At 35.0% G+C, this 27022-nt stretch overlaps 3 protein-coding genes across 5 annotated transcripts; 2 read left to right on the top strand and 1 right to left on the bottom strand.

The window, feature by feature from the left end:
* Positions 1-5526: 5526 nt before the first annotated feature.
* bonsai (28S ribosomal protein S15, mitochondrial) lies at positions 5527-6901 on the top strand. The gene is made up of 4 exons (XM_011639678.2): positions 5527-5949; positions 6050-6183; positions 6282-6477; positions 6584-6901. Exons 1-4 carry the CDS (start codon positions 5708-5710, stop codon positions 6831-6833), a joined length of 822 nt encoding a protein of 273 aa, XP_011637980.2. The 5' UTR covers positions 5527-5707; the 3' UTR covers positions 6834-6901.
* A 477-nt stretch (positions 6902-7378) lies between these two features.
* LOC105424790 (uncharacterized) lies at positions 7379-11113 on the top strand. 3 transcript variants are annotated; one of them, XM_089079114.1, is made up of 7 exons: positions 7379-7658; positions 7739-7820; positions 7895-8048; positions 8444-8504; positions 9547-9599; positions 10074-10392; positions 10569-11113. In XM_089079114.1, the coding sequence occupies exons 3-7, from the start codon at positions 8029-8031 to the stop codon at positions 10845-10847; spliced, it is 732 nt and encodes a 243-aa protein (XP_088935240.1). In that variant the 5' UTR covers positions 7379-7658; positions 7739-7820; positions 7895-8028; the 3' UTR covers positions 10848-11113. The 3 variants fall into 3 exon arrangements, with proteins under 3 accessions (XP_088935240.1, XP_088935241.1, XP_088935242.1); XM_089079115.1 differs by having other exon boundaries at positions 7739-8030; XM_089079116.1 differs by having other exon boundaries at positions 7739-8181.
* A 1441-nt stretch (positions 11114-12554) lies between these two features.
* Eaf6 (chromatin modification-related protein EAF6/MEAF6) lies at positions 12555-15236 on the bottom strand. Its single transcript, XM_011632857.3, has 4 exons — positions 14904-15236; positions 14303-14506; positions 14062-14098; positions 12555-13196 (listed from the first exon to the last, which is right to left on the bottom strand). The coding sequence occupies exons 1-4, from the start codon at positions 14973-14975 to the stop codon at positions 12856-12858; spliced, it is 654 nt and encodes a 217-aa protein (XP_011631159.1). The 5' UTR covers positions 14976-15236; the 3' UTR covers positions 12555-12855.
* Between the last annotated feature and the right edge of the window lie 11786 nt (positions 15237-27022).

Genomic DNA, 27022 nt, shown 5'->3' with positions numbered 1-27022 from the left:
TGCTCCTTATGTGGAGAGGAGCAGTACAAGCGATACCTGATTCTCGGCATGCTATTGACTGGGAATTGTTCTCGCACCAGCCAGGAATCTACTACGAGGAAATCGGTCAGCTGAGACAGGCTGAATCGGCATGGAAATTAGTGATAAAACTGAGCGCAAAAGAATTGGAGATCAGATATCAGCAATTGCAAAACTATATGGAGGAAACCGCAATACAGTACCGAAAAGTAATAGGCAACGCCCAGTTAGGTTGCCGAAACATTATGAGGATAATAGAAAGAAAAAACACCAAACTGAACACGCTGTTGACACAAGTAGAAACGCTATACAAAACGACTGACAAACGATGAGGACTGCTAGATGCGGTCGGGTCGGTCAGCAAAATATTATTCGGAACGATGGACGCCGACGATCAGAAACTAATAGACGAGCAACTGCAAACGTTACGAACAAACGGCAAGGTACTGCAGCACGCAGTAGCAAATCAAATAAAAGTAATCAACGCCACAATAGCGCACTTGGACGAATTGGAAAATACTCTAAATTATAATGAAAATCTGATAATGAGTGCGACAAAACGACTAGAACAACGATTGACCGAGTCAACACTACAGGCAGACGTAGACGAACACTTATTAATCCTGACAACGATAATGAACGATTTAACGAAGGACACGGAAAATGTAATAGACCTCACATACGGGAAAAACGGAATGATACCGACACGACTACTACCCATCAAACATATAATAACAGCCCTCAAAGAAGCGGCTACACAATTACAAATGGGATTACACTTTCCTTTTAAAATCCAGATTGAGCACTGGCAGACCATACACACATACATCACTTTTAGCGCATATTCAGATGGTCCATACATATACACAATCTTGCGATTTCCGGTAGTAGCATACTCTACATTTAAACTAGTTAAAGCAATACCGTTACCAGTACACGATCATGCGAATGTATTCGCCTACATAAAAATAAACCATCCCTTGCTAGCTATAGATAAAGAAAATCACCACTACAAATTACTAGAGGAAGTAGAGTTAGAACGCTGCATACGAGAAACAAACACATACACATGCGAACAGAACTTCGCGACATATTATGCGGAAACAACAGCATCATGCGAGGTGCAAATATATACACATACACCGGGACAGCTCAATTACTGCGAAAAGAATCATATGATATCTAACACACCGTTGTGGATAGCATTGACGGAGGAGCAAGCGTGGCTCAACTCCACGGCACACAAGCAAGAAATTAGCATTAAGTGAGAAAAGCAAATAGAAAAGAAAATTATATTAGAAGAAACCGGAAAAATAAAACTAAAAGATAATTGCAAACTAATCACACCAAACGTAATATTAAAAGCACGAAAAATTGAGGGAATAAAATATATTCAAAACTACCTCCCCGAATACAATATAACATTAGAAATAAAAAATAAAGACACCGATAAGAATAAGCTAGCGAAAACCGACACGTTACGACAAATAATTAAGAACCCCGTAGATTTAACCAAGTTAAGCATAAGTCTAGAAGAAATAAGAGAAACTCTAGAAGATAGCGATTATAACTTACTCAAATATAAATACACTGTATACTCTATGGGAACAGGCACCTGCGTAGTAATAATAACTATAATAGGATTAATAACATGGCGCACAAACAAAAACAAAAATAAAAAGCAAAAGAAAAGCGAGACCGCACGGAGGCGCCGCGACGATGCTATGTCATATTAGTCATAAGCACACGATTATATTACAGTTACGCGACAACATATGTAAACTAACAAGTAAGATCACCTTCCATCGAAGGGAGGGAGGGATGCCGCGAGCGCCAAGTAAGGGACACATGGAAGCCGAACCCCCATGGTTCCCTTCCATCAAAGGGGGAGGGATGTCGCGAGCGCCGAGAACGCAATCACGCTCACCGCTGACAAAGCGGATTGCGGCAAGCGATACTTTACTTCCGACGAATTATTATTTTACCAAGCGATAGCGATTACCAACGCTACCGTGCTAATCGCGCAAATATTGTGTAATCGTTCCACGTGAAGCAACTGTTAACCGGGTTGCGCGGCCCTTACGCGGAAACCGCCGCGCGACCCAGAAATATACCGCGAACGCTGACGATCATGTTGATGACACGGCAAGGACCGGCCGCCTGGAACAGGATAAAAACGGAAGACCGATACTAGGAGAGGACTCGTCGAGATCTACCGTGCCGTCACGTCTGTCGCGGTCCGAATTAAAAAAGACAATCTGTATCAAGTGTTAATAAAATTTATTGGTATTAAAAAAGTGGTGAGTGCCTCCTCCCCGCCGACTCCTTGACCGATCCACCGAAACGACCCGCACAACAATATATATATATATATATATATATATATATATATCAGAGATCTGGACTAGACCGAAACCGAAACCGATAATCGAATTGCAACCGTTATTTTAGTCGGATCGAAACTGAAACCGGACTGAAATATTGAGCAGGCTGAAATATTGGATGGACCGTAACCGAACCGAAATTTTTTTTTCCGATTTTTGGTTCAATTTTCGTTCGTTTTCGGTTCGGGTTAAATATTTTCTAAGTGTCCATAATAGATGATTTAAGCTTTAAGAAGTAAGAAATTGTAATCGAATATGAAAAGAATAATCGACTATGATTGGTCAATTTCTTACGACTTAAAGATTAAATATTTATTAAAGATTAAATACTTATTATGGACTGACACTAAGGTGGGATCTAAAATAAGGTCGCAAAGTCGTAATAGCGGTCATAACATACTCGCGATAGTCAATCAGAGCATGATTGGCCGACTAATATTACGACCGCTATTGCGACTTTGCGATCTATTGTGAAATATTAAAAATATTTTTTTAAATATTTTTTAAAAAATATTTTTAATATTTCACAATAGAAAAATTATTTATTTGGAGGAATTAGCCGGAAGAATTACCCACCGAAAAATTATTTATTTGGAGGAATTAGAAAATCGTTAATGGTAGCTCATTAAATTGTTCGAAGTCCAAATGCCCATATATATGGTGCTGCGGACATTTCCGCGCTCGTGTGCACTTGAAACTAGAAACAGAGTACACAGAGTGCACTTTTATTTTATAAATCTATAATTCCTTTAATCCGCGCTATAGAGTATTCCATAGATAGATATAGTAAGAATAAATTATCCATTTACAAGTTTCAAGAAGAAACCTCCTATAATTCATTGTGATTAACTTTCTCTTCAAGAAGCATGACTTTTCTATAATATGCGACTTATTATACTTGTATTCTTTTTTATGCAATTAAATTTTACAATAGATAATTATACATCTGTAATCGTAACCGAAATCGAAAAAAACCGAAATTCAAACGATTACGATCATTATTATCAGTAAAAGGACCGGAATCGAAACCGGCTTGAAATTTCATTTCACTCCGGATCCCTGAGATATATATATATATATATATATATATATAAAATAATAAATAATAAAAAAACTAATAATAATACATCATTAATAATAATAAATAATTTCATTATTATATAATATTATAATAATTTTATTATATTATATTATTTCATATTATACGCTTTATTTTTTTCAGCATCAATCAAAGTTATTTCAGTCTTCATAGAAGCAGCCATCTTTGTGCTCTGACTGCTTTACCTCGCTGGTTGCAGTAGCCGCAACAAAATCAATGGTCTAGTTTCCACCGATGTCTTAATTCACTCATATGAATATTTGTATGTACTTGATTCGAGAAGTATGCCGGTTCAAAGAATTATTGTTTTAAATCGTTTGTATTTTGTATGAAGAGTTTTGAAGTGCAATTGAAAAGGTTTTGTCAATCATTCAATTAATTATAATTAATTAATCATTTTTATATCCTGTACTTAGCCCGAAGAATTAATCGAAAATAAGTTAGACAATGTTTTTGTACGGAATTCTTTGTATTTTGTATAAAGAATTATAAAGTGTTATTAAAAAGTTTTGTGAGTTATTCAGATAATTATAATTAAATATTTAAGAGTCAGCAGGAACAAGCCAACTCATTTATACCTCATTTATGCAGTGCAGGTACAAATCTATATTCTATCATATTTTATCTCGTACTAATTTTTTCTCGAGATAATATTTTGCCACGAGTCTTTTCTTGATCCATGTTTTACAAAGTGGCAAAACCTATTACAGAGCCAGATTTTGCAATTTGGCCCTTAAAATAATATAATAAATAAGATTATCTGCACTATAATGCAGTATCACTACAACTTCGAAAGTTCCGTCAGTCCTAGTCTATAATAGGTGATTTAAGCCTTAAGCCATAAGACATGGATAAATCATAATCGAAGAATAGGAGAATAATCGATTATGATTGGTCCTCGGGCTAAGTACATAGTATAAAAATGATTAATTTATTACAATTAACTTAATGACACAAACTTTTTTAATTGCACTTCAAAACTCTTGATACAAAATATTCATACAAACGATTTAAAATAATAATTCTTTGAATCGGCATACTTCTCCGGTCAAGTACATACGAATGTTTCTAATACGACTTAGAATCAGATTTGAGTCGATGGAAACGCGACAAATTGCGTTCATTTCAATTTCGCTTTGATCAAATTTTTACTTCCGATGGAAACAGCATATTAAATTGATCCATACCGGGTGTTTATGACAAATGATCAGATCTCTGATCGGACAAAACTCTGATCGGCTCTGATCGACTCACCAATAAACTTTCTAAATTTCCCTAGACTAATCCGGATCAATGATCTCTGTCTCAGCATTGATCGAATCAATCATCGTGGATTAACGAAGCATAAAAGCGGGTGAGGTCCAATCGGACATATTGTCGATTAAATAAAAAAATTTTTGATAAGCGGCTTACTAGAAAATTCCTAGACTTGGAGTGAGTGATGTGTCCAATTGAAAATATGCGCATCTGGGACACTCCCATAAAAGCATTTTTGTGAAAGATAATCCTCTCTTTATTTTTTTTTATATGAAATATTAAATAATTTTACGAAATATAAAATAAAGTTCGTAATAAATTTGAATTTATATATTTATATATTGTAATATTTTTTGTACTGAACATTTCTTTCTGTGAAAATAATCCATTTCAAAGCTTGAAGTTATATTGAAAAAATATTGCAAAGTCGTGCAAAGTTAGTAAAAAAATATCTTATTAAAAAATTGTTAAATTACTGATAATACTTGAAGTGAATAAAGGATCCCTATGGATACCCTATAGGTGCGTTCTACTTATCGCTCGCAACGACTACGACCACGACCGCAATATTTACCGTTCCATTACCTTGCGGACGCTGTAAGTGAAATTTTAAACGACCGCGCCGACCCACCTACGAACCGTGAGCATCGTAGGTTCGATGTAGTCGCGATTAATAAAGTTATCTATGACGTTCTAATCGCGACCACAACGATCTCGGTCGTTATGTGGAACGGGTTTGCGGACGCTGCGAGCGTTGCGGACATTAAGTGGAACGCACCCTTTGAATACCGACCATCAATCAAAGATATAACCTACTATCGTATGTACGTATGTACATACATACACGACGCTCATCATCGATCGAGCTACGTAGTAGTGATTGATAGTACAAAGTTACTAGTTGTTAATTGAAGCAGTCAAATATCGTGTAATTAAAAAAAATACAAATATGAATGTCATAGTAAATAATTACAAACAGCCTGCGAAGATTGCTATCAATTTATTCAAGAGTGATGTGTGTGGTAATCTTTCAAAAAGATGCGCCACTACTGTAGCCGATTACAAAATCACCTGGGTACGACCAGAGAAGATCTTGAATTTGTCATCCGAAATGTCTGGTGAGGGATTAAAAGTCGAAGTCAATCCGTCTGATTTTGGTAAAATATACGACGAGTTATCTGAACTGAAAAAGTAAATATTGAAACAATTATATAATTGTATTCTATTTTGCGCATATGTGCATAGAAATGCCTTCGATGTGTTATTCGATATGCAATATTTTTGTTTTTAGTGCTAGCGATATTGTTAAAAGGATGTTCATGTTACGATTTCTACCTCGCAAAGCAACAATCGCACTCAAAAGGGAAAAGATTTTGGAATTGGTCAGAAGACACAAGTTAGATTCAATATCACCAGAAGCTCAGAGTAATGTACAGCTTTGATATAAATGATGAATTGTCATAGAATAATAGATTAATATTCATTATTGTCTATTATATTATACTATTGTTTTTACTTCTCAGTTGCTATTATGACTTGTGACATATGTGAATTACAAGAACAATTTGCAAAATATCCCACAAATAAGAAGATAAAAGTCAAGTTGCTAGAAACAATTGGAAAGCGAAGGAAATACTTGAGATACTTGCGACAGTGGGATTATAGACGTTTCGAATGGATTTTAGAGAAACTTAATCTTGTTTATAAACCAGTACCTGAGTAAGTAAGAGTACATAATAAAACAGCAATACATGTTTAGTCTATATCTTGCTGAAATGTTATATATCATAAATTTGCTGATTATTTTTCCTAAAATATTTTGTAGGTTACCACATCAAATTACCAGAAAAGATTCTTTAAGACAATTAACAGAAAAGCATTGCAACAAGATTATGCAAGAAAAATTAGATGCTTACAAAAGAGAATTGAAAGAACTGCAAAAGGATTTTTATATAGAAAAAGCAAAGAAGTTTGCATTTATCAGGAAGGAAGAATTGGCATGTGGATTACAACCATCTGTGAGTGAAGAGGATATCGCACGCGCTGAGCAAAAAGCAAAAGAATATCAAATGTGATATGTGATATTGATATGTTATAATTTAGAAACAATACAAGAATAAACAAGAATTTACATTGTTGTTAATACGTATCTTTTTTTCTCATATTCCGTCAATTTCATCTAATTCCGACCTTTGACTATATAACTTTGAACTGCCAGTTCCCCCAACTTTTCCTATTCGTACTTTCCTATTCTTATTCTTGCTTCAGGTTGTAGTCAATATTACGCATGCCGATATTAGGCTAAATGACAAAAAATCGAAACACGAAGTCAAATATATCAAAGGTTTCGTTTGATTGCGACTGCATTCATTCCTATTATTTGAAATTGAATAAAAAGAAATTTGTTTTACAACAACAATGTCAATTTTGTTTGTAGACTGCGCAAAAAGCATTGTAGGCCAAAAGTTCAGTCCTCCTTCTAGTTATTATTCATTTGGGTTTCATATGGTCTCGTAATCTCGTTATTTCGTTAAATATAACCAGTGATGGATAGTTTTGCATTTTTTTATTCAAATAACGCGTTACTCGATTAGTTTTAGAGAATAACTGCAGATTTCGCTTCGATCATGATTCGATTGCCAAATCATCATTTTTGCGATGTATATACAAAGTGAAAGTACATACCTGTAATTGTCGATCAAAACAGAAAAATTATCGCTTTAGATACATTTGCGACATTCTCGAATATAAAATCGAAAAAAAAGAAAAATGAATAAAAAAAATGGCTTTGTAAGAAAAGAGTGCCCAAGTATTATATATATGATTTATGTTACGTGTATCGTGCTTGACAAGATATACTATAACTGTTTTTTGTGGCACGTGTACATATTGCTTACACGGTAAAAATAGGCGAAGAGATCTTTTTTCCTCGTTTATAATGGAAATGAATTTATTACTATACTTGAATATTTTTTTTTAGATAATGGAAATTGTAAAATTGTAAAAGATTGTCGAAAACGTGATCGTTGTCGGCAAGAAGTTACAATAATTGATCGTTGAATGTAAGGATGAAATTGGATCGTTTATTCAATGTAAGAACGATAATGATAAATAGTGGAATACAATTCTCTCAAAGATGTTCCTGGTTCCTATGCGAGATTGCAGTTTGTAACAGCTGATCGCGCACTGCGTAATCACATCTCGTCATCATCACCGTCGCTGCAGCGCAAACCGCGCAGGCCGCGCAGGCAATGCAATAGGCCAACAAAAATGCAAGTGAATGTTCGCGGGTATATATAAAGAAGAGTCGCACGCATTGGATGCTGTTTGTAATCCGATGATCGGGATATTGAATCGTCATTCATAGTCTATCTGATATTCGAAAACTCGCGGGAAACGTGACAAGACGCGACAATTTGACGAGTTATAGATTTGATTGATAACACATCCTTTTGAATTAAATCGCGCGCGCTCGCCTGTGCGTGTGTGTTTGTGGGTGCGCACCTTATATGTGCATGTGTGCATTGTGTGTGCGCGCGCGCGAATTAAGAGAAAGGGAAACAAAGACAGAAAATTGTGTGAAAGCGAGACACAATTATTGAATAAAAATAGAAAGAATAAATTCGTTTTGGAAAATCAACGAAAGCATTTTGTATCTTGTATTCATACTTTTGATAATTTACAGGGGGATCGCAATGTTTCTCGTTAAGCGAAAACGTAATTTAAAAAAGACCATCCATAATATGGTTAGTATTGCAAATTGAAATAATATTCCAAGATGTAATACTTTTCTCCTTCGGAAAATCCTACAGTCCGATAGTATCGCATATATATTTTAGCGTGGAATTTAATATATATATATATATATATATATATATATATATATATATATATATATACACACATACATTTAATATAAATACATTTATTACGCCAATGTTATTTGTATTATAACGATCAGCGTGTCGCAAATTGAATAAAATTAATTATCAGATTTGCTTAATTCGTGAGATGATTTAGACCTCCGCGTAAAGAAACTGCATCATAAAATCATCTCAAGTTGATTGTTGTTGAGATAGCATTTCAAGTAATTAGATGTAACATAATTACAATGAGTAGATGCACATCGTAACAGAATGAATTAATGACGCGATTGTCGTTTCGTTCTGCTTTCTCGTATTCCTCGATTCTCAGAGATTACGACCTCACCTCCATCTCCTTACAAATCCATAGATGCATATACAGATACAAAATTTTTATATTTTTAATTTTATATTATATTATATTTATATTATATTTTATTATTTTAATTTTATATTATATTATATTTATATTATATTTTATTATTTTAATTTTATATTTTTAATATGAAACAATCAAAAGAGTAGATTATTGTATAAATGTGCGAATTTATAATTGAGAAAGAATCGCGCAAATGATAATACTCATACACGGATCGGACAGTTTCGTTATTAACGTTGGATGCTTTCTTCGATAGAGAAAAGAATAGTAAATTTGATTCTCCCGATTTCTCCGATTCCCGCCTCTTACCGCTTCAAATCTATTAACTACTAACATAGTTCAACTATGTTTCGATTGTTTCTATATTATGTAATTTTACACATACATATTGCCGCTATATATTTATGCCTCACGCATGTTACATGTCAAGTGGTATCTTATAAAGTGATGCTTATACTCGATTCCTTCCTCTCTTGCGAGCGTGTCGCGACATATAATTTGTTAATATCTGTGAAAAATTATTATAGAATATCTTCTCGTTTCTAGATATTTCTTCTCTGCGCTTTGGGCAGTTTCGGTCGAGCGAATCTTCTTCGTAAGTGAGTATATGTATACGATGCCTTTTTGTAAAAGTTTATTAGAGCATGATGGATATACAAAAATATCTCAGTAAATGGAAATGGATTGAAATGAATTCGTGTGGTCATTGTCGAATTCAAATTCTTGATTTTTTGAATCCATTTCAAATTGATTAAAGTTTAAAAATTCTTTGAATCTATTTTAATCCATGAAGGGTAATTGAAATAATATAAGATTCCTATACTGTTGATTCAAAAAAAAAAATTACGCAGGTCACATCAATCCATTTTAATATATGAAACGGGATTAAAACTATGGGATTCCTATTCTTTCAATCTAAACTGTATTAAAATTAAAATAGATTAGAAATTTTCAATTCATTTTAATCTATTTCCGGTTGTTGGGACATATACAGGCTGAATTTACAAGCTGACAGAAGAGGGCAAAAAGGGACACAAAGAGTTATAAAAGTCTAAAATAGTTTCTTACGATAGATATCCTTCTGAATCATTTGGAAACTCGAGACATGTCTTCTCGTGCGCACCTCTCGATTCAGGGTCGTCAACTACCCTCGGACCGGCGATCGCGTGTACATTGAAACCAGCAACATTGATAGATAGCAAGAGTGATAGCGAGCCTACACCAACGAGTGACGTATCGTTACTTACCTATGTTAAAGTGTCGGCACCTTTATTCTACAAATCTTTACCGAGAACGTCTTCTTTGATATATATTGCACCACCCATCGTCAAATCTGCATCAGCTATCGTAGCTACAGAACCAAAAATATTGGAAAAAGATGTTCGATATATGGTAAATGTTCAAATTTTGTTGCAATCGCCCAACTATATTATTGAAAATCGCAAAACACTTTATCGAAACCGATTATCGAACAATTCGGAATAAAAAGAGAGAATGCTCTATGTTCTATATATTTATATTTGGAAATTTTTCTAAATTTTATTTTTATCATTTTATTTTTGTCTTAGGCATATCCCAAATATTCCTTTAATTATGGTGTGATCGACGGATATACTGGTGACTCTAAGTCAGCATGGGAAGAACGAGATGGAGATACAGTTAAAGGAGAATATTCGGTAGTCGAAGCCGATGGAACTATTCGTACCGTTTCTTATACAGCGGATGATCATAATGGCTTTAACGCGGTTGTGACTAGAAGTGAGCCTCCGAAAGACGCGAAAACTGCAGTTGAAGTAAAAACATTTGTACCTGCTGCTATATTTGCTAACGACAGGCACAAAATTTAATATCGACACGTATAATGCTTTTAAAATATTATTTGTTTTGTACTTATTCCACTTGATATCTTCAATGCAAAATTATACATATATTGAATAGTTCTTTATGTCCAAAAATATGTATATGGATTTTTTTTATTTTTTATTTATATCATCAAGTGATTACGCTATCAAATTTGCATTATGTTTCATGTTCAAGCGTGAAACATTAAGCTTTATTATACACAACATATGTAAAAATGTATACATACATCAAATATATAATTCTTTTTATATTTTGCAGTGTAATTCTTTGTCTCATTGTAGAACATTTACACCATGAGAGCGAGAGAGAGAGAGAGAGAGAGAGAGAGAGAGAGATATTTCCATCCTTTTTTATTATCTATTTTATATGTTTGTAAAATTATATAGAATCACATGAATATTTTCTTTAATAGATTCAGTAATTCAATATCTATTTATACGTGTTTGATAAACATATTTTTAATGTTGTAATAAAAATAAACCAAAACTTTTAATCGATATATTTTATTAAGGGTCGGCAGGAGTGACGGGCTAACTCTGACTTGATCTGAAAATGATTATCTCCTACTCCTACTCCCTACTCCTTATTTACCATGCAGATATGTATCAATTATATTTTGTCTTATTTGGTACTCAATTATATTTTGTCTTATAGAAACGATGTTTCGTCATGAAACGTTAAGATAATTTCTTTTACAATTACAAAGCTACCTACAGAACCAATTTTGCAATTTAGTTCTTAAATAATTAAAATAAATATAACTATCTACTCCTTATTTACAATGCAGATATATATTTGAATACACCCATATATCATCTCGCAGAAGCAATATTCTGCCATGAGCCTTTTTCTACGTATTTTTTATAAAATTATGACTCTTGCTACAGAGCCAGATTTTGTAATTTGGCTCTTAAAAAAAATTTACAATAGATGAAAATATTTGCACCTTATTGTTCTATAATGCAAATCTATTTACGTATAAATGAATTATTTATTTTCACACATTTTCTTACAAAAATCACTCTGTAGCTTTTGTCAGGCAAATATTCTGATTATAAATTTCATAAATATATAGCTTTTCTTGCAGTATTTTGGCCGTAATATCAGTGAAAAGCAATTCATCTCCGATAGAAGTCTCCACAGTCCTGCCGACCCTTAATCATAATTATATTTATAAACCATTTTATTAAAAGTATATGCGTGTACATTATCAATTATATATATGTATAATTTTGTATGTGTATAGAATTACAATTAGCAGCGTTGGTGGCTTGATTACACGCACGCACGCACGCACGCACGAACGCACGCACGCACGCACGCACGCACGCACGCACGCACGCACGCACGCACGCACGCACGCACGCACGCACGCACGCACGCACGCACGCACGCACGCACGCACGCACGCACGCACGCACGCACGCACGCACGCACGCACGCACGCACGCACGCACGCACGCACGCACGCACACTCTCTTTCTCTCTCTCTCTCTCAAGGTGTTGAAAGACAATCATTTTAAGATTATTAATTCATACATGTATCTCGTGAATCCACCCTCTGCTTCATGATACTTTCTTTACTAAATTTAAAAAATAACTTTTCAAAAATTAATACTGTAAAAAATATTACAAATATAAAACTTTGAAGTATTTTTGGAATGTAACAATTATGCTTATTACTATGTATGTACGATATAATACAAGGAACAAATTTATTTCATGTTTGTGACAAAATGTGTATAATTTCATTGTACAGTTTCATATTAAGATCAAAATATCTTGCATGTTTCAGTTGTATGCACGAATAGATATTTACTATAACGATAATATTTCAGATCTTGTGTAACAAATGCATCGAATATAATATTAGCGTAAAAAAGAATTTAGTCATAAAGGATAGTGTGATAAAGGCAATGCATTGTTTAATACGAAAAACGAAAGAAATAAAATTAATACAAGATAGATAACTAATATGTTTCATTAAAATTTCTATCTATTTCTGGCTCTTTTATTGCTATTTTTCTTCGCACTATTTCCAGATTTATTTTTATTGGAATCTTTACTATTACTATGGCATTCTTTGACAGGTGTCGTAACATGTTCTAAATTTCCATTGGATATTGATCCATTTGTAAATTGAATCGATGCGTTGTCTGGACTATTAAGAGTGCTACTATTTTGGCTGTATCCAGTTTGAATAGAAGAAGTATGATTTTTTCCACTAGCTTCTTTGTTATTGCTGGAAGGAATTGCATTTGAATTGCCAAAGTTGCAATTGTCCTCGCTGCCACTATTTCCAATTTGAGATTCTGATTCGCTGTATCGTTCAACTGGAAGCAGGGATCTCACATTAACGGTATAAAATGCATACAGTTGGAAAGTAAGCAGTAAAAAATAGATATTGATTGCAGATGAAAAGATGGAAGTGCAAGAGTCTTGGAAATATAACTTTTTCATGTGCTGGGTTCTGGCAATACAAACATCATCTCTCTTATATCACTTGATCAACATTTGCGTGAGATTATCTATTTTATTAAAATTTTTGTTAATCGCTATACTATATTTATCATGCTTACATAATACTCTAATCTCATGTCCTTTAAATGACAGATTATTTATATCTTGAAACATATACAGCTTTATTTACAGATATGAAAAGAAAAGTAAGAAAAAGAATTATCATTATCATAAAAATTTATCATAAAATTCAATATCATTTATATATTATTGAACAAATATGTGACAATTAATTCAAATGCTAAAATTTTAATCAGTTCAACATTATCCACAGAATTAGTCTACATTAACTATAACATTCTATATTCATAAGCAGATCCTATGTAACATATTTTTATGTATATAAAACAATAAGATCGTTTTTACTTTTTTTCATCAGGAATATTAATTTTCCTATATCATCAGACATTATCTTTATATTGTTTTTTAAGAAATTAAATTATTCAAATAAGAAAATCAGAATGTGCATATATATTCTATTTATAACATAACACAATAGTACAAGATTAGGGAATAACTTTAATTAAAGATAAACAACTATATATAATAAATATTTATAAAAATTAAAATCCTATTATTTCTACAGAAAAAAGAGTAATAAAGAAAAATATACAAAATACAAGAATAAAACTTTTATGTATTAACAGATAAATTATGAATATCCATTGAGGTCCTTACTTTTTTCTTGTGTATTCTCAACAAGCCCACTAACTGCCTGTAATGCAAGATGATGCAAATTAATTTAAGAGTAATATAACTTGACAAAATTAATACATCTCATTCATATATATATATATATATATATATATATATATATATATATATATATGTGTGTATATATAATGAAAATATAATTTGAGTTTATAATAAAATGCATACAATATACCCATAGTCTCATTAAATAAATTTATTTACTTACTGCCATAGATGTAATAGACGATTTAGAAAACAATCTTTCTGCTTCTTTAAATTTTCTATTACGTTTATCAGCTTTACTGTTGGTGTTCTTATTGCTAGCTAAATACCTATCCCAACCTCTTATTATATTTCCATATAATTGTGTATCCTCTAAATAGCTTCCCTCAAAGGCGTATATTTGACGTTCCAAGTTGGCTAATGTATCCTATAAACATGATTTTCTATACTTCTAGCCTTTTCCTTGTATATGAAATTATTTATTATCGATTATTATTGATAATCACTGTATAATATGACAAAGATATCAATCAATGGCAGAAGCTACTTTCGATTAATTGAAGATTAATCAATTAATATTAATTATTTCTTACTGTTCACACATTCATTCTCAATCTTATTTTTCATACTATAACCTTGTAGCTTTATAAACCACGTACATATGCGATCATTTATCTAATTAATTTATTAAAAATTGACCAATAATGAAAGCAATTTACAAATTTTGCATGTGTAAACGTATACGTAAGCGTATAATGATATTTTGCGTATTTGTGTATTTGAATCACACGAGCCATAAAAACTTTTGTGACATATGTACTCACAGCGATCTCAGCTTTTCGTTTTACCAATTCCGCTAATTCCGCTCGCAAATCTACTGAGGATTTTGTCGACATCTTTTAATATCTTGGAAAAAATCGCTTAAACGATTAACATTAATAAAATTCAGAAGATACAAGGATCGTGATCAACCACGATTTAATAATGATACAGGTCAATGTAACACTACAAATGCTTCGAAGCGTTTAATTGTCCAATCAAAACAAAGAAATTTTACTAATCACCAATCAAAAAATGTTTCAAAGCATTTGTAGTAAGCCTTTGACCGTATCCACAATCAGAGTTTATATAAGGGAGCGTTTTCACCTGACGCTATGACTACAATCAAAAGATTCTTCTCTGCTGCAGCGCAATTCGTCGTTCATTTATGTGGGGATGTATCTCATCTGCGCAACTCTCTCGGAAATCCTGCTTTGGATGCTTTGCTTGCAGTACTGCGTAAACGAACACCAAAATGAATTTTATTTTATTAGAATAAGAAACGAAAAGATCAGAAACAAATAATTGATCCAAGTAAAATAAGAATAATAAGATATAATTAAAATAAAAATAATAAGATAAAATAAAAAAAAAATAAAATAAAAAAATAAAAATAAAAATAAAAAATAAGCCTAATAAGAAAAAGTAAGAATAAAAATAAGAAAAAATAAAAATAAAAAATAAGAATAATAAGATATAATTAACAAAAAATTAATATCTAACCTTTAAATAAAATTCATAGGTTAAATATTTTTTATAATATCCATTGTTTAATCAATTAAATTTAATATCAATAAAAATATTATCGTAATGTAGTAAATAGGCAAATGAGAATCAACACTGTTTACAATGAGCAATTGACATTCTTTATTACAATTTAAATATATAATATATATGTTTCGATTCTAGCTTCCCGTATGGAAAGGAACTATTGAGAACTATTGAGAAATATAACTATTCAGAACTATCAGAACTATTCAGAAAATTATTGAAATTTTGTGTAATATTATGGGATATTACTATTGGAAACATGGATAATTTACTATTGGATGAATAGTTATTATAAGCATTTACTATTCAGTACTATAAAAATTATAAATAGTTTACTATTGGAACGAATAGTAACTACAGGCACTTACTATTTATTACTATTAGAATCGTAAATAGTTTACTATTGGAGCGAATAGATTTATATAGTATTTATAAGGATTTACTATTCTTTATTATTAGAATCATGAGTAGTTTGCTATTCTATTAGAACAAATAACTACAAGTTATTAATTCGCGATTTTCATGAAAAATCATGGAAATCTGATATTAGTATTGAATGATATACCAGTTACTTTGAATAATACGCGGATACCTTGATTAGTATTAGTAGATTATAATAGATTATCTTTTTATTGTATTTTTTAAAATAATAATATATGTACAGGATGTCTTATTTTAAATGACGGATTGAGATTTTTTTGAAAATTATTGAAGAAAAACGGAAAAATGTTTGAAATAAAAGATATACGTTTTGAAGAAAAATAATGTAAATAATAGTAAAATTAATTTTCGAAAAAAATCAATACATGATTTTTCCGATTAGTCTGCATGTAAAAATATTAAAATAAAATTGTCAAAAAATTAACAACTTTACACTTTATTCTTACACATTTCAACATAAAATATAAAATATCTCATAAACTATTTAGTCTTTGCTATTATATCTTAATACTTTTATGCATAAAATAAGATAAATAAATTAGTACATAGAAAACATATAGTTGTTTTTAAAAAAGAATTATGAAATTCGTAATATGCAATTACATGTTTTTTTAAAAAGCAACAGCATTTTATAGCCCCGTATGAAAAGGAACTATTGAGAATTATTGAGAACTATTCAGATTTCTATAGTTACTATTCAATCTCTGTAGTAACTTCAGTAATACTTCAGTAACTATTGGCAATTACATACATGAATAGTAATTGAATAGTAATTGCGACTATTGACGAATAATTCTGAAAGTTTATAGATGCTAAAGTTGGTTTTTAAAACTATTCACCAATTGTTGTAATTGTAGTTACTATTCAATTATTATTCATACACGTAGTCGCCAATAGTTATTACTCAAGTTACTATAGAAATTGAATGGTAATTATAGAAATCTGAATAGTTCTCAATAGTTCTCAATAGTTTCTTTCCATACGAGTTGAGTCATCTTCAGTGAATACAAGACAAAGATAAGGTACTGTGTTCATCCAATGCACCCACATTAAAATCGTTAACTATGGTTACAGTCAATATAACACTACAGCTTCGAAGCGTTTGATTATCCAATCATAATAAAGAATTTTACTAATGCACCAATCAAAAAATGCTTCAAAGCATTTGTAGTAAGCCCCTGATTGTACCCTAGAATTATTATGATTGCACATACATGTCATCCTTAAAGAATGAGACCATCTTTAAAAGATTGTCAATTATCAGATGAACATAGTTCACACTAATACCCGATTCCACCAACGTAGATTTACTTTAACTTAACTTGGTTTAACTTGCTCTTCATTTTTTTCTAATTCTTAGAGCTAGAAAAAAATGAAGAGTAAGTTAAATCGCGATTAAATCTACGTTGGTGGAATCGGGCATTAGAACCAAAATTAAAATTAATCTGCGTTGGTGGAATCGAACATAAAGACCTCTTTCATCAATCTTCGGTTAAGCGATGGTTAACCCGCAAAAGTGCCAATTATAATTCAATGCTCAGAAAATAGTGTGTGTTCTTTAATCTAATATTCTTTTTATGTTGTAGATATCTTGGTAGTGAAAGATATCTATTAGATTCGGAAAAAATTAACGGAGACCGACTGGATTTGAACTCGGGATCCCTCGTCTACCAATCCCTCTACCAATCCGACACTTAGTCTGCACGACCACGACGGCTCCTCTCTGTTAGCTGTTTATATTCCGAATCTCTTTCATGACCGCTTACGGTCGTCTAATTCTTACAGTTCGGCCATTCTGGTATTACATTCGTCCCGAATGTACCGAGTCTTCCTCTATCGGATTTTTATCCGAAACTTGGAGCTTCTGCTCCCGACTTTCGATCACTTTCTTGAACGACCGACTCCTTTGGAGTACTACTCCGCGACTTTTTTCCCGTTCATTTCTCTTGAACGACCGACACGACTTTGGAGTACTACCCCCGACTTTTTCCGTTCACTCCTGAACGATCGACTTGTCAGGTAACATAGGCTGAATCTTCTCTGAGGTAACATAGGCTGAATCCCACTTCTGAGATTGAAAGATATCTATTAGATTCGGAAAAAATTAACGGAGACCGACTGGATTTGAACTTGGGATCCCTCGTCTATCAATCCGACACTTAGTCTGCACGACCACGACGGCTCCTCTCTGTTAGCTGTTTATATTCCGAATCTCTTTCATGACCGCTTACGGTCGTCTAATTCTTACAGTAGGTAGAAGAAATTGTAAGTAATATCTGATAATTAATGTAAATAAAAATTATTAAACAATTATTCGCTTAAATAAAAATTTTAACACTTATCTATAATAAACAGTTTAGTTCTCAACTGTTGGCCATTATGATGGTCAAGTTAAGGCCAAAGCACACACTTCTGCATAACGCATAATGCACAATGCATAAGAAAATGAACCAATCATAATCCTCCATTTCTACTCCCCAATAAAAATAAAAAATTCTGATTGGTTAACTTTTTTATGTGTAATGCATTATGCGTTATGCAAAAGTGTGTGCTTCGGTCCTTAACCGTTGGTTAGCTTAATCGAAGATTGATGAAAAAGGCTCTAAACCGGAGAAAGCACGCGCAGGAGTGCGGCGCCGTTCGCACCGAACAGCATACCACATAACGCGTTTGCATGCTTGAGATTCAAGCAGTAACTGAGCGCGGTGATTTTACAATTCAACAACATGCCATCAAACCGAGGTTACAATTTGCTCAAGATAGAAATGCGTGATGCAAGAATTTAGTATCAGATTGTGAATTCAGACTATTATTCTGTCTCTTAATGAAAAGGATCTCTGAGATCAACCGTTTCTGCAAATTACATTCACAATATAATACTTTCATACTGTTCCAGTCAAATTCATGACAGTAATCTAATCTGTGTTCGGTAATGACTGAATGTGTGTTCATATTCCTACGTATATGATTCTGATATTCATGCTCCTTTGTAATTGTCTCATTGTTTGTCCGACATAGCACGCATCACAACTGCCGCAGCAGATCCTATATACTACATTACTTTTGGAATGTGCTGGTAAAGCATCCTGATGCACTCTGATTATGCCTCTCAACTTATTCATATTAAAGAACGCGGATTTTGCGTTGAAATTGACAATTGTTTTGAGTGTTATGTCTGAGCTCCGGAGGAAAGGAAAGGGCAAATTTGTTTAAGAGAGAGAATGAGCTTGGGTGGACGCACGGAACTGGCTTTGTTCTTTCAAATCGTCGCTGAGACAATGACCTGTGAGTCGAGCGCACCTTTTGAGCACAGGGTAACGAGTTAACGTCGATGACGCTATAACTCATGCTTGCGCTAGCGCGATCAGTAATCCATTTTTGGCTCAGAGAATCGAATCTCTTTAACCCGGGACAGGACCTTGCGCAATCCTTGCGGGGGAATGGTCGAGGTTTTATTTTAAATGAAGTATACGAATTTTAATTTTAACATTAAATTTAATGTAGCATAATAAACAAGTATATCGTAATCAAATAAAAATTACATTCGGGTAAACAAGTATATCGTAATCAAATAAAACTTACAAATTATTCGAGTAAAGATGATTATAATAATAATAATTTATAGTTTACATTCCATACTGCCGTGATTTTTTTACATAGTTCGATGTGTGTGTGTGTGTGTGTGTGTGTGTGTGTGTGTGTGTGTGTGTGTGTATGCGTTGGAAACGAAAGAAAGATTCCATTATTAGTGGAGTTCGCGAATTTTCATGGTTGTGGGTGGGAACTTTCTATAGAAATATCGGATGGGGACTAAATAGGGATAACTTCGGGGATATATGTGGCGATGGTGTTATCAGGACGGTGTTGCATGTTACATGCTTCCGGAGTGCGGTCAGGTTGATGGATTCGGGGCTTATTGTAAATGTTCCCTGAGGAAGAGTTTCCGTGGAGATAGGGAACTGCGCGAGGATGTCACGGAACGTAAGTTCCTCCTCAAAGAATACCGACGGTACCGGTGGAACCTCGCCACGAATTCCATGCTCGACGTGGAACTGGTGAATAAATAAATCGCTGGTGAAGGGGGAGTTTGTGGACGAGGTGGCGACGGAACGCGAGGCCCGCAAAATTGAGGGAAAGGAGATAGGTAAGATGGAGAAAGGTGATGGAGTGTGAGGCGCTGAGACTCGCGAGAGCGAAGGGGAGGTTCGGTGGAAAACAGGAGATGGAGTGCGAGGCGTTGGGATTCGCGGCGGTGGTGTATGAGATCTGTTCTCCGTTGGTGAAGCTCTGACGCGGTTGATGGATTGGAGGAATTCTCGATAGGCCTGATCCAACAGGCTTTGCGCTCGGAACCTAGCTTCCCGCCGTTGCCATCTAGCCGTCTTTCGATTAATTCTTTCGTTATTCACTATTAAGTGAATATAAGTTATGGATGTTAAAATATAATTTGGGTTGCGAAGATATGCGCGGAAGGAAACCGGAAGGAAATAAACAGTTCCACTTGCTTTGGATGTGACAACCCTGATGCTGGAGATCCTGGCCCGCCAGAACACACTCACTCGGATTAACAAAAACACATTCAAAACTTGTTTACTAGGAAGGTTCCGCGGAGGAACTTGGATGGCAGAAACCTTGCAGTTGCAGAGTTTGGAGAGCACAGGATGGTTGCAGTAGATTGAGAGGTAGCAGTGCACAGAGACAGAGATGGTTGAGATAGAGAGTGAGCCGGTCGGAGTTGCGGCTTATGTAGGATTTTGGAGATTCAGGGGAGGTTCTAGGGCATATCCCTTATATCTAATTGAATTTTTGGATTTTTGGCCTTAACAGCCTTTCGGTGTATTAAATTTAACTTATCAACTAAGATGGTACCTATCTCGAAAAATGCTTCTCGGCTTTTCTCGGTTGGTTGAGTTCCTGCCCCCGACTTTTGGGAAGGGGGAAATAAAAATATATAAAAAAAAGATTTACAATTTCCGTTACGTGATGGAATTTCAACTATTTATTATCCCGTTTTATGGGCCTCTTAGGAAAATTTCTTTTATCTCGTTTATTTCTTTTATCTCGGATTTTCTCGTCCTGTTGGCGCCGAAACTATTTATTCAAGGAAGAAAAAAAAGTTTAGTAGACAATATGAAGAGAGAAATGAATTTTTCAAGATATTTCGAAGTCCTTCGCGTTTGTTCAAAAGGAAGGAATTGTGGAGTACGCAGGACGTAATACCCCCCCGCCTTAGACAAATGTTGGGGGTACACAACATTTACTATGAGATATTCTTATGAAAGTAAGTAATTCCTTCCTTTCGACTCACAATTGGTTTTATATTACCATTAGGTTTAATGTTTTGGCCTTTTTTTCCGCCATGCGGTCGAAATTCTCTAAGAAGGAAAAAGGAAAAAGAGTCATCTTTTTTCGTTCCTCTTTTTATAATTTAGTTGTTTTGCGAGGAAAAGAAAACGATTTGAGAGAAGAATTTTAGTGAATAGGTTTGTGATTTTTAATTGCGAAGCACTGATGAGAAGAAAATCAATTGTTGGCATAGTAAAATATGGGAAGAGTGAATTAAAATAATTAATACGATATCACGTGAATACCATCGGTTACATATCGCTCGATCTAGGGTTTAGATTTTTATTTTTTTCGCACCCTTTGACAGTTTTTACTGTCAGAAAATGTTTTTCTCCTTTTTCTTTGTTTTAATATGGGCCGTACTATAGCCACTAAATGCCACGCGTTAAATTGCTCCTGCCTCGACTCCTGCCTCGTCTCAGCTCTTGCGACTTGTCTACCTATGTGACGTCTTTCTCTTTTTTTGTTAGGTTTGATAAGCGACGATCATATTTACAGCGGACGGACAAGAGTTTGCAAAGTTATAACTCTTTGATATGTTACGTCCGAGGTTCTGAAAGAAAGATAATACCTTCCGTCAGGAGGAAGAGAACTCGGGTGGACGCACGGAACCTTTGTTGCTCTCACAGATCGTCGTGAGGTCGATCCGCGAGTCGATCGCGCGTTAAGGGGACAAGAATCGGGTGACAGCATTGGTGATGTTATAACCCTTACCTGCGCCAGCGCTATCGGTGGTCCATTTTTGGTCAGAGAACCGAATCTCTTTTACCAGGGATGGACCTCGTGCGATCCTCAGGGTGCCGTGAACGATTCGGGATCAAGTTTTGGGTAAATAAATCGAGACGGAATTCAAGTTAATTTAATAATAAAAAAAAGGAAATACAATATGTTAATTCTAAGATTCTTCGAAGTGGCGCAAATTTTATTGTGTACATTTAAATATGGAAGTACTGATTACAAAAATTTTATACATAAAATTTCAAATAATAATAAATAACAAAACAAAAAAATCTGATATCTATATTCCCACTTGTTCCAATTGGGAATATAGATCCAATTGGGGCAAAAAATTGGTAATCGCGAGCATATCGATGGGATCGGTTTGCAGATGTGGCGAGGAATTAGGAAAAGCGGGGAATTAGGTGAGCGCTGCGGAAAGCCTTCACTGGAACAAGGTAGGGAAGAGGGTCACGGAAAATGTACATAGGGATAATATCGTGAACTTGGTGTCTTGAGATTTGATCCCAAAACTGGCTGTCGGATTTAAATTTTCTTTTAATGTAAAAGGTTCCAGGAGATGGATGGGTGGGAGAGCGGGGAAATTGACGGACGAGGTCGTAGAATTTTTCCACGTCGAAGTATTCTGGAGTGCACTGCTTCTCAAAGTCTGCCGCGGAACAGAGGGCGGTGGCGTATTGGTGTAGAGAGATGTCGGAGAGTCTCGGCTTTACTTCGATTAAGCGCTTCGCGAGTTCCTCGGCGTGTCCGGTTTCGCGACGAATTCGTTTATTGAACTTCTCCCGACGGTGTCGCAATGCCCGTTTCGTTCGCTTGTTCGGGATGGCATTCGTTTGGTTCATTATATAAATACAAGAGTTAGGTGAGAGAGAGAGAGAGAGAGAGAGAGAGAGAGAGAGAGAGAGAGAGAGAGAGAGAGAGAGAGAGAGAGAGAGAGAGAGAGAGAGAGAGAGAGAGAGAGAGAGAGAGAGAGAGAGAGAGAGAGAGAGAGAGAGAGAGAGAGAGAGAGAGAGAGAGTGAAGTGAGAGTGATAAAAAAATTGAGGAATCGTGATAAGACAGCTTCATCGAATCAATCAGCGGCTTATCAGGTGGGAATGTTGGGGAATCGGAGGAGGCAGCTTCACCGAGTCAATCGGCGGCTTGCCAAGTCAGTATGTGGAGAAATCAGGGAAGGCAACTTCACCGAGTTAATCGGCGGCTTGCCCATTCGGAATGTTGAAGAATTTTAAGAAAGCAATTATGTCAAGATCGCGAACCAAACAGTCAATCTACCGCGGGAAAGGGGTAATAAAAATGGACTTATTTTTGTCGTGGCAGGCGCTGGTGATGGACAAGAAGTGTGGTGCTTACGCTGGATCGTGGATCATATCACACGTGAATACAGGTATCGCGCACAGATTCTAACTGAAAAAATTGGCGACAACCTCGGATGGTCCCGTCCGTCAAAACGTGGGGCGATGTGAAGAGAGAAGAGAGCGATCCGCTCCAAGTCGCGGTTTTTAAAGGGTTCCGAAAGGATGGGAATATCTAAAGGCGTGATGGATTTCCGCGTTGGCTTGTTGAATGATAGCTTAGAAAAATTGTGGGTATAGAGGAAGGAGGAAAGCGGTGTTCTGTGAATTGTGGTTGTTTTTATATTTCCAGATTTCCTAGCGAATGATGGAATTAGTTAGTGAAAATTTTCCCGCCATTCCACACCCTCAATCATTCATTGGTGTGGCCGCCAACGGCCGCTAATCGTTTCTTCTTGATTGGCGTTTCTCTTAGTTTCCCCACCAATTTGGGGAGTGTCACCCTCGAACGATCCGATGCGTTTCTTATCCGTTAGGAATTTGTTAATATTTTTTATTTTTATTGGTCTGTTATAAACTTGTCGGTGCCGATAAAGCTGTCTATCCCAAGAATTATTTTTTTTTGATAGTGAGACGTATCTCGAGAGGAATTTTTGTGTATTTATTTAGGATTTCTTTAGATCATTCGAAGCGCTTCATTTTCTGATTAGCAGCCGTTATCTTTTTCCGAAAGAGAAGAATTCGTTAAGTCCCTCGGACGTAACAGATATTTGTGAGAATTTTTTATATATCATTGCTGATTAGGGTGCCTGCAGTTAAATGAAAGTGTCAAAGCAATTCCGTCCTGGAACAGGACTCAGGTAGTATGGGAATAGGTTGACGTTTTACTTTCTTTCCCCATTGTCATGCTTAAAAGAAGGTTCCCTTTTTAGAGTTTGTATTAAAATAAGGGAAATTAATTAGAATTCTCAATGGTTAAACTTAAGATTGGAATTTATTATATAAAAAGAGAAAAATAAAACATAAAAGAATATGATAGGTAATAAATCTACCGTAACGCAAAGTTAGTACAAAAAGAATAAGACGCAGTTAATTAAAACTAGATGTAAAACAGGGGAATAATGTGTAGATTATATATAAAAAAAAGAAAGAGAAAAAAACAATGGTTTCCAATTAATAAAGGTAATTGGCTAAATGCTAATGTAAACAAATGGAGTAAAAAAAACTATTATTACTTACTATTAACTAAAGGCTGATTATTAAACTTACTAATACTATTACTATTACTATTATTTAAACGGCCGGAAAGGTATCTATCGTGATTTTTCCTTTGACGCGCGCATGACCCAGTTGCACCAGTGCGTCTCGCAGATTTGTTGCTCCGAGTCCGTTTTCGCTTATAATTCTAGTTTAACGAGTGCGGTTCCGGCTCGCAGGGGATAGATGATGTTGATCCATTTATCTGGCCCTCCGCCAAGATTCGGCTTAAGGCCCTGGTTTTTACTGGTCACATCTTTGCCGGCTTGGCAGGTCCGATGTATGCTAGACCGCAAATCAGCGCCTGCCAAGGCAGTCTGAATCTGTCCTCTAGGCGGATGTCCCGGATGGATGCCAGATGAGGCGCCCCTCGTCTCGGAGGGCGATTCGCGCCACCCACTTCTTTTGGTCCACCTTCGTGACAAGGCCCCGCTGCCCCATGGTCCTCCACAGCGACGGGCTCGTCCTCTTTAATCAAGTGAGGCCAACAAATCAATTCCCGGGATTTCCGCATTCGGAAGTTCAGTTCTTCTCGTAAATCTTGCAGGGCTGGTTCTTCAGTTTTCAACCGAACCCAAAATAACAGCGAGGATTCCACCCGCAAAGTCTTGCATTCCAGCGAGTAAGCTGGTTTGTATTAACACTTCTTGGTTTTATTTCTTCTTTTCTTTCTTCACTTCTACAAAATTGCAATGTCTATTAGATAATTGAATAATTAATAACAAGAAACATTTGGAGATAACAAGGAGAAGTTGCATTTTTTTAATTCAAATGAAAAGATTGATTTTCCTTCGGGGAAATAAGGGATAAACTTGATTTAATTCCTGTGTTGTAATGGCTTGATTTTCGGGAATTTTATTATGCAGGTCAGGTGCCTGTTCGGTCTTTTGAAATTTTTTTGTATCCAGATGTAATAAAAGATGAGCGATGGAATTCCAGATGGCGTCTAGTAAGTGTAGAGACCATCCGCATACGGTATGCAAGGCATAACCATGCACTACCGTGTCTATTATTAATTTGATGATCCTCCCGGTGAGGTATACTTCTCCAGCGCTGATATTGCCGAAAATTAAGAATTTATTCCAGAATTTTTCCCATGTCGATATTACTATTTTTATTATGGCTGTTTCGTCTAATAAATTTGAGAAAGATCCTCCATTTAACGTGGTTGGATGTCCCATCATTCCTCTGACAACCGTATTGAGTATTGCCGGTCGCTTAGCAAGAAACATTATGTGATCTCGAAGATCTTCGAGATCATTCTCGGTATATATTCCGCTCGTGGCGAGTGCTCCTGGGCTGACGTATTTCCACGTGGGTTTAGTCGTAGGTCTCTAATTGCTGGCGGTAATGTCTCTACTGGTTTAAGTATAAGTCTGTACCACGAATCTCCTAGGAGGTACATGGTAGGTGCAAATGAATTATACGCTATTTGCGTTCCCTATCGTAAGAAAACGTGGGTTTGAAGCATTAAATAATACATAATAATAGGTATCATTTCCTCTGGTTACGGGTAATTGTTCGTAACAATCGTCTGTTCGGGTAAGTTACCTCGACAGGTAAGCATTTTATAATATGAATAACTTTTCCAGCTAATAAAGCCATATATCCTGGTCTTTTCATTAAATGATAGGCGAAAATATCGGGTGATTGAGTGGCTATAGCCAAGGCGTTTTTTGCTCTAATTCACATTGTTGTAAAAGAATATTTCTATATAGTTGATTTATTTGTGTGCGGATGTGTTTTTCGACGTATACAAATTTTGAATTCGTATAAGTGAAGATATCGAGATTTGAAACACGTGTTTGCTTTTTAAAGATTACTATGCCGGGTGATGTTTCAAAAATTATTAATTTAGGATGTTCAGTTCGGGTAAGTATGTAGCCGTTGCGTAATTTCCTTTGCTAGTTAAAGCAAAAAGGGTATCTTGGGTGGTTAATGAGTAGACTACTAAGTGTTGTTCATTCGCGTTATCTATTATTTTATCTGCATATCCGCTGTATAATATTCCGTAGTTATTGAATTTACAAGTGTCAGCGGGTACTGAATCCCAAAAGGTATTACCTCCCTCTATGTCTGTGCAATTAGAGGTGCCAAGTTCGCAAGCCACTCCTAATCTAAGTTGCACCCGATTGGTATTAATTCGTACGTCAGCTATATAATCTTGTACAGAGATTTTTAAAGTAGCGAGCACGATCACATCTGACTACGTGTCTGACTACGTGTACGAATATATGCCTCCTTTACATGTACCGTTGGTGTCCACGTAACCTGATA

Source organism: Pogonomyrmex barbatus, unplaced genomic scaffold (genome assembly GCF_055798465.1).
Source record: "Pogonomyrmex barbatus isolate J1 unplaced genomic scaffold, ASM5579846v1 scaffold3, whole genome shotgun sequence".
In the NCBI taxonomy this organism is placed as follows: domain Eukaryota; kingdom Metazoa; phylum Arthropoda; class Insecta; order Hymenoptera; family Formicidae; genus Pogonomyrmex; species Pogonomyrmex barbatus.
This window is presented reverse-complemented; position numbering and strand designations above follow the sequence as displayed.

What these genes read in the sequence shown, in the direction of transcription:
- bonsai (XM_011639678.2), top strand. Translation starts at nt 5,708, where the DNA reads ATGAATGTCATAGTAAATAATTACAAACAGCCTGCGAAGATTGCTATC. An exon ending in GAGTTATCTGAACTGAAAAA is followed by an intron (nt 5,950 to 6,049) that starts GTAAATATTGAA and finishes TTTTGTTTTTAG; the next exon opens with TGCTAGCGATATTGTTAAAA. An exon ending in GTTTATAAACCAGTACCTGA is followed by an intron (nt 6,478 to 6,583) that starts GTAAGTAAGAGT and finishes AATATTTTGTAG; the next exon opens with GTTACCACATCAAATTACCA.
- LOC105424790 (XM_089079114.1), top strand. Translation starts at nt 8,029, where the DNA reads ATGCAAGTGAATGTTCGCGG. An exon ending in ATGCAAGTGAATGTTCGCGG is followed by an intron (nt 8,049 to 8,443) that starts GTATATATAAAG and finishes GATAATTTACAG; the next exon opens with GGGGATCGCAATGTTTCTCG. An exon ending in AAAAGACCATCCATAATATG is followed by an intron (nt 8,505 to 9,546) that starts GTTAGTATTGCA and finishes TCTCGTTTCTAG; the next exon opens with ATATTTCTTCTCTGCGCTTT.
- Eaf6 (XM_011632857.3), bottom strand. Translation starts at nt 14,975, where the DNA reads ATGTCGACAAAATCCTCAGTAGATTTGCGAGCGGAATTAGCGGAATTG. An exon ending in AACGAAAAGCTGAGATCGCT is followed by an intron (nt 14,507 to 14,903) that starts GTGAGTACATAT and finishes TCATGTTTATAG; the next exon opens with GATACATTAGCCAACTTGGA. An exon ending in TGAGAATACACAAGAAAAAA is followed by an intron (nt 13,197 to 14,061) that starts GTAAGGACCTCA and finishes CCCTGCTTCCAG; the next exon opens with TTGAACGATACAGCGAATCA.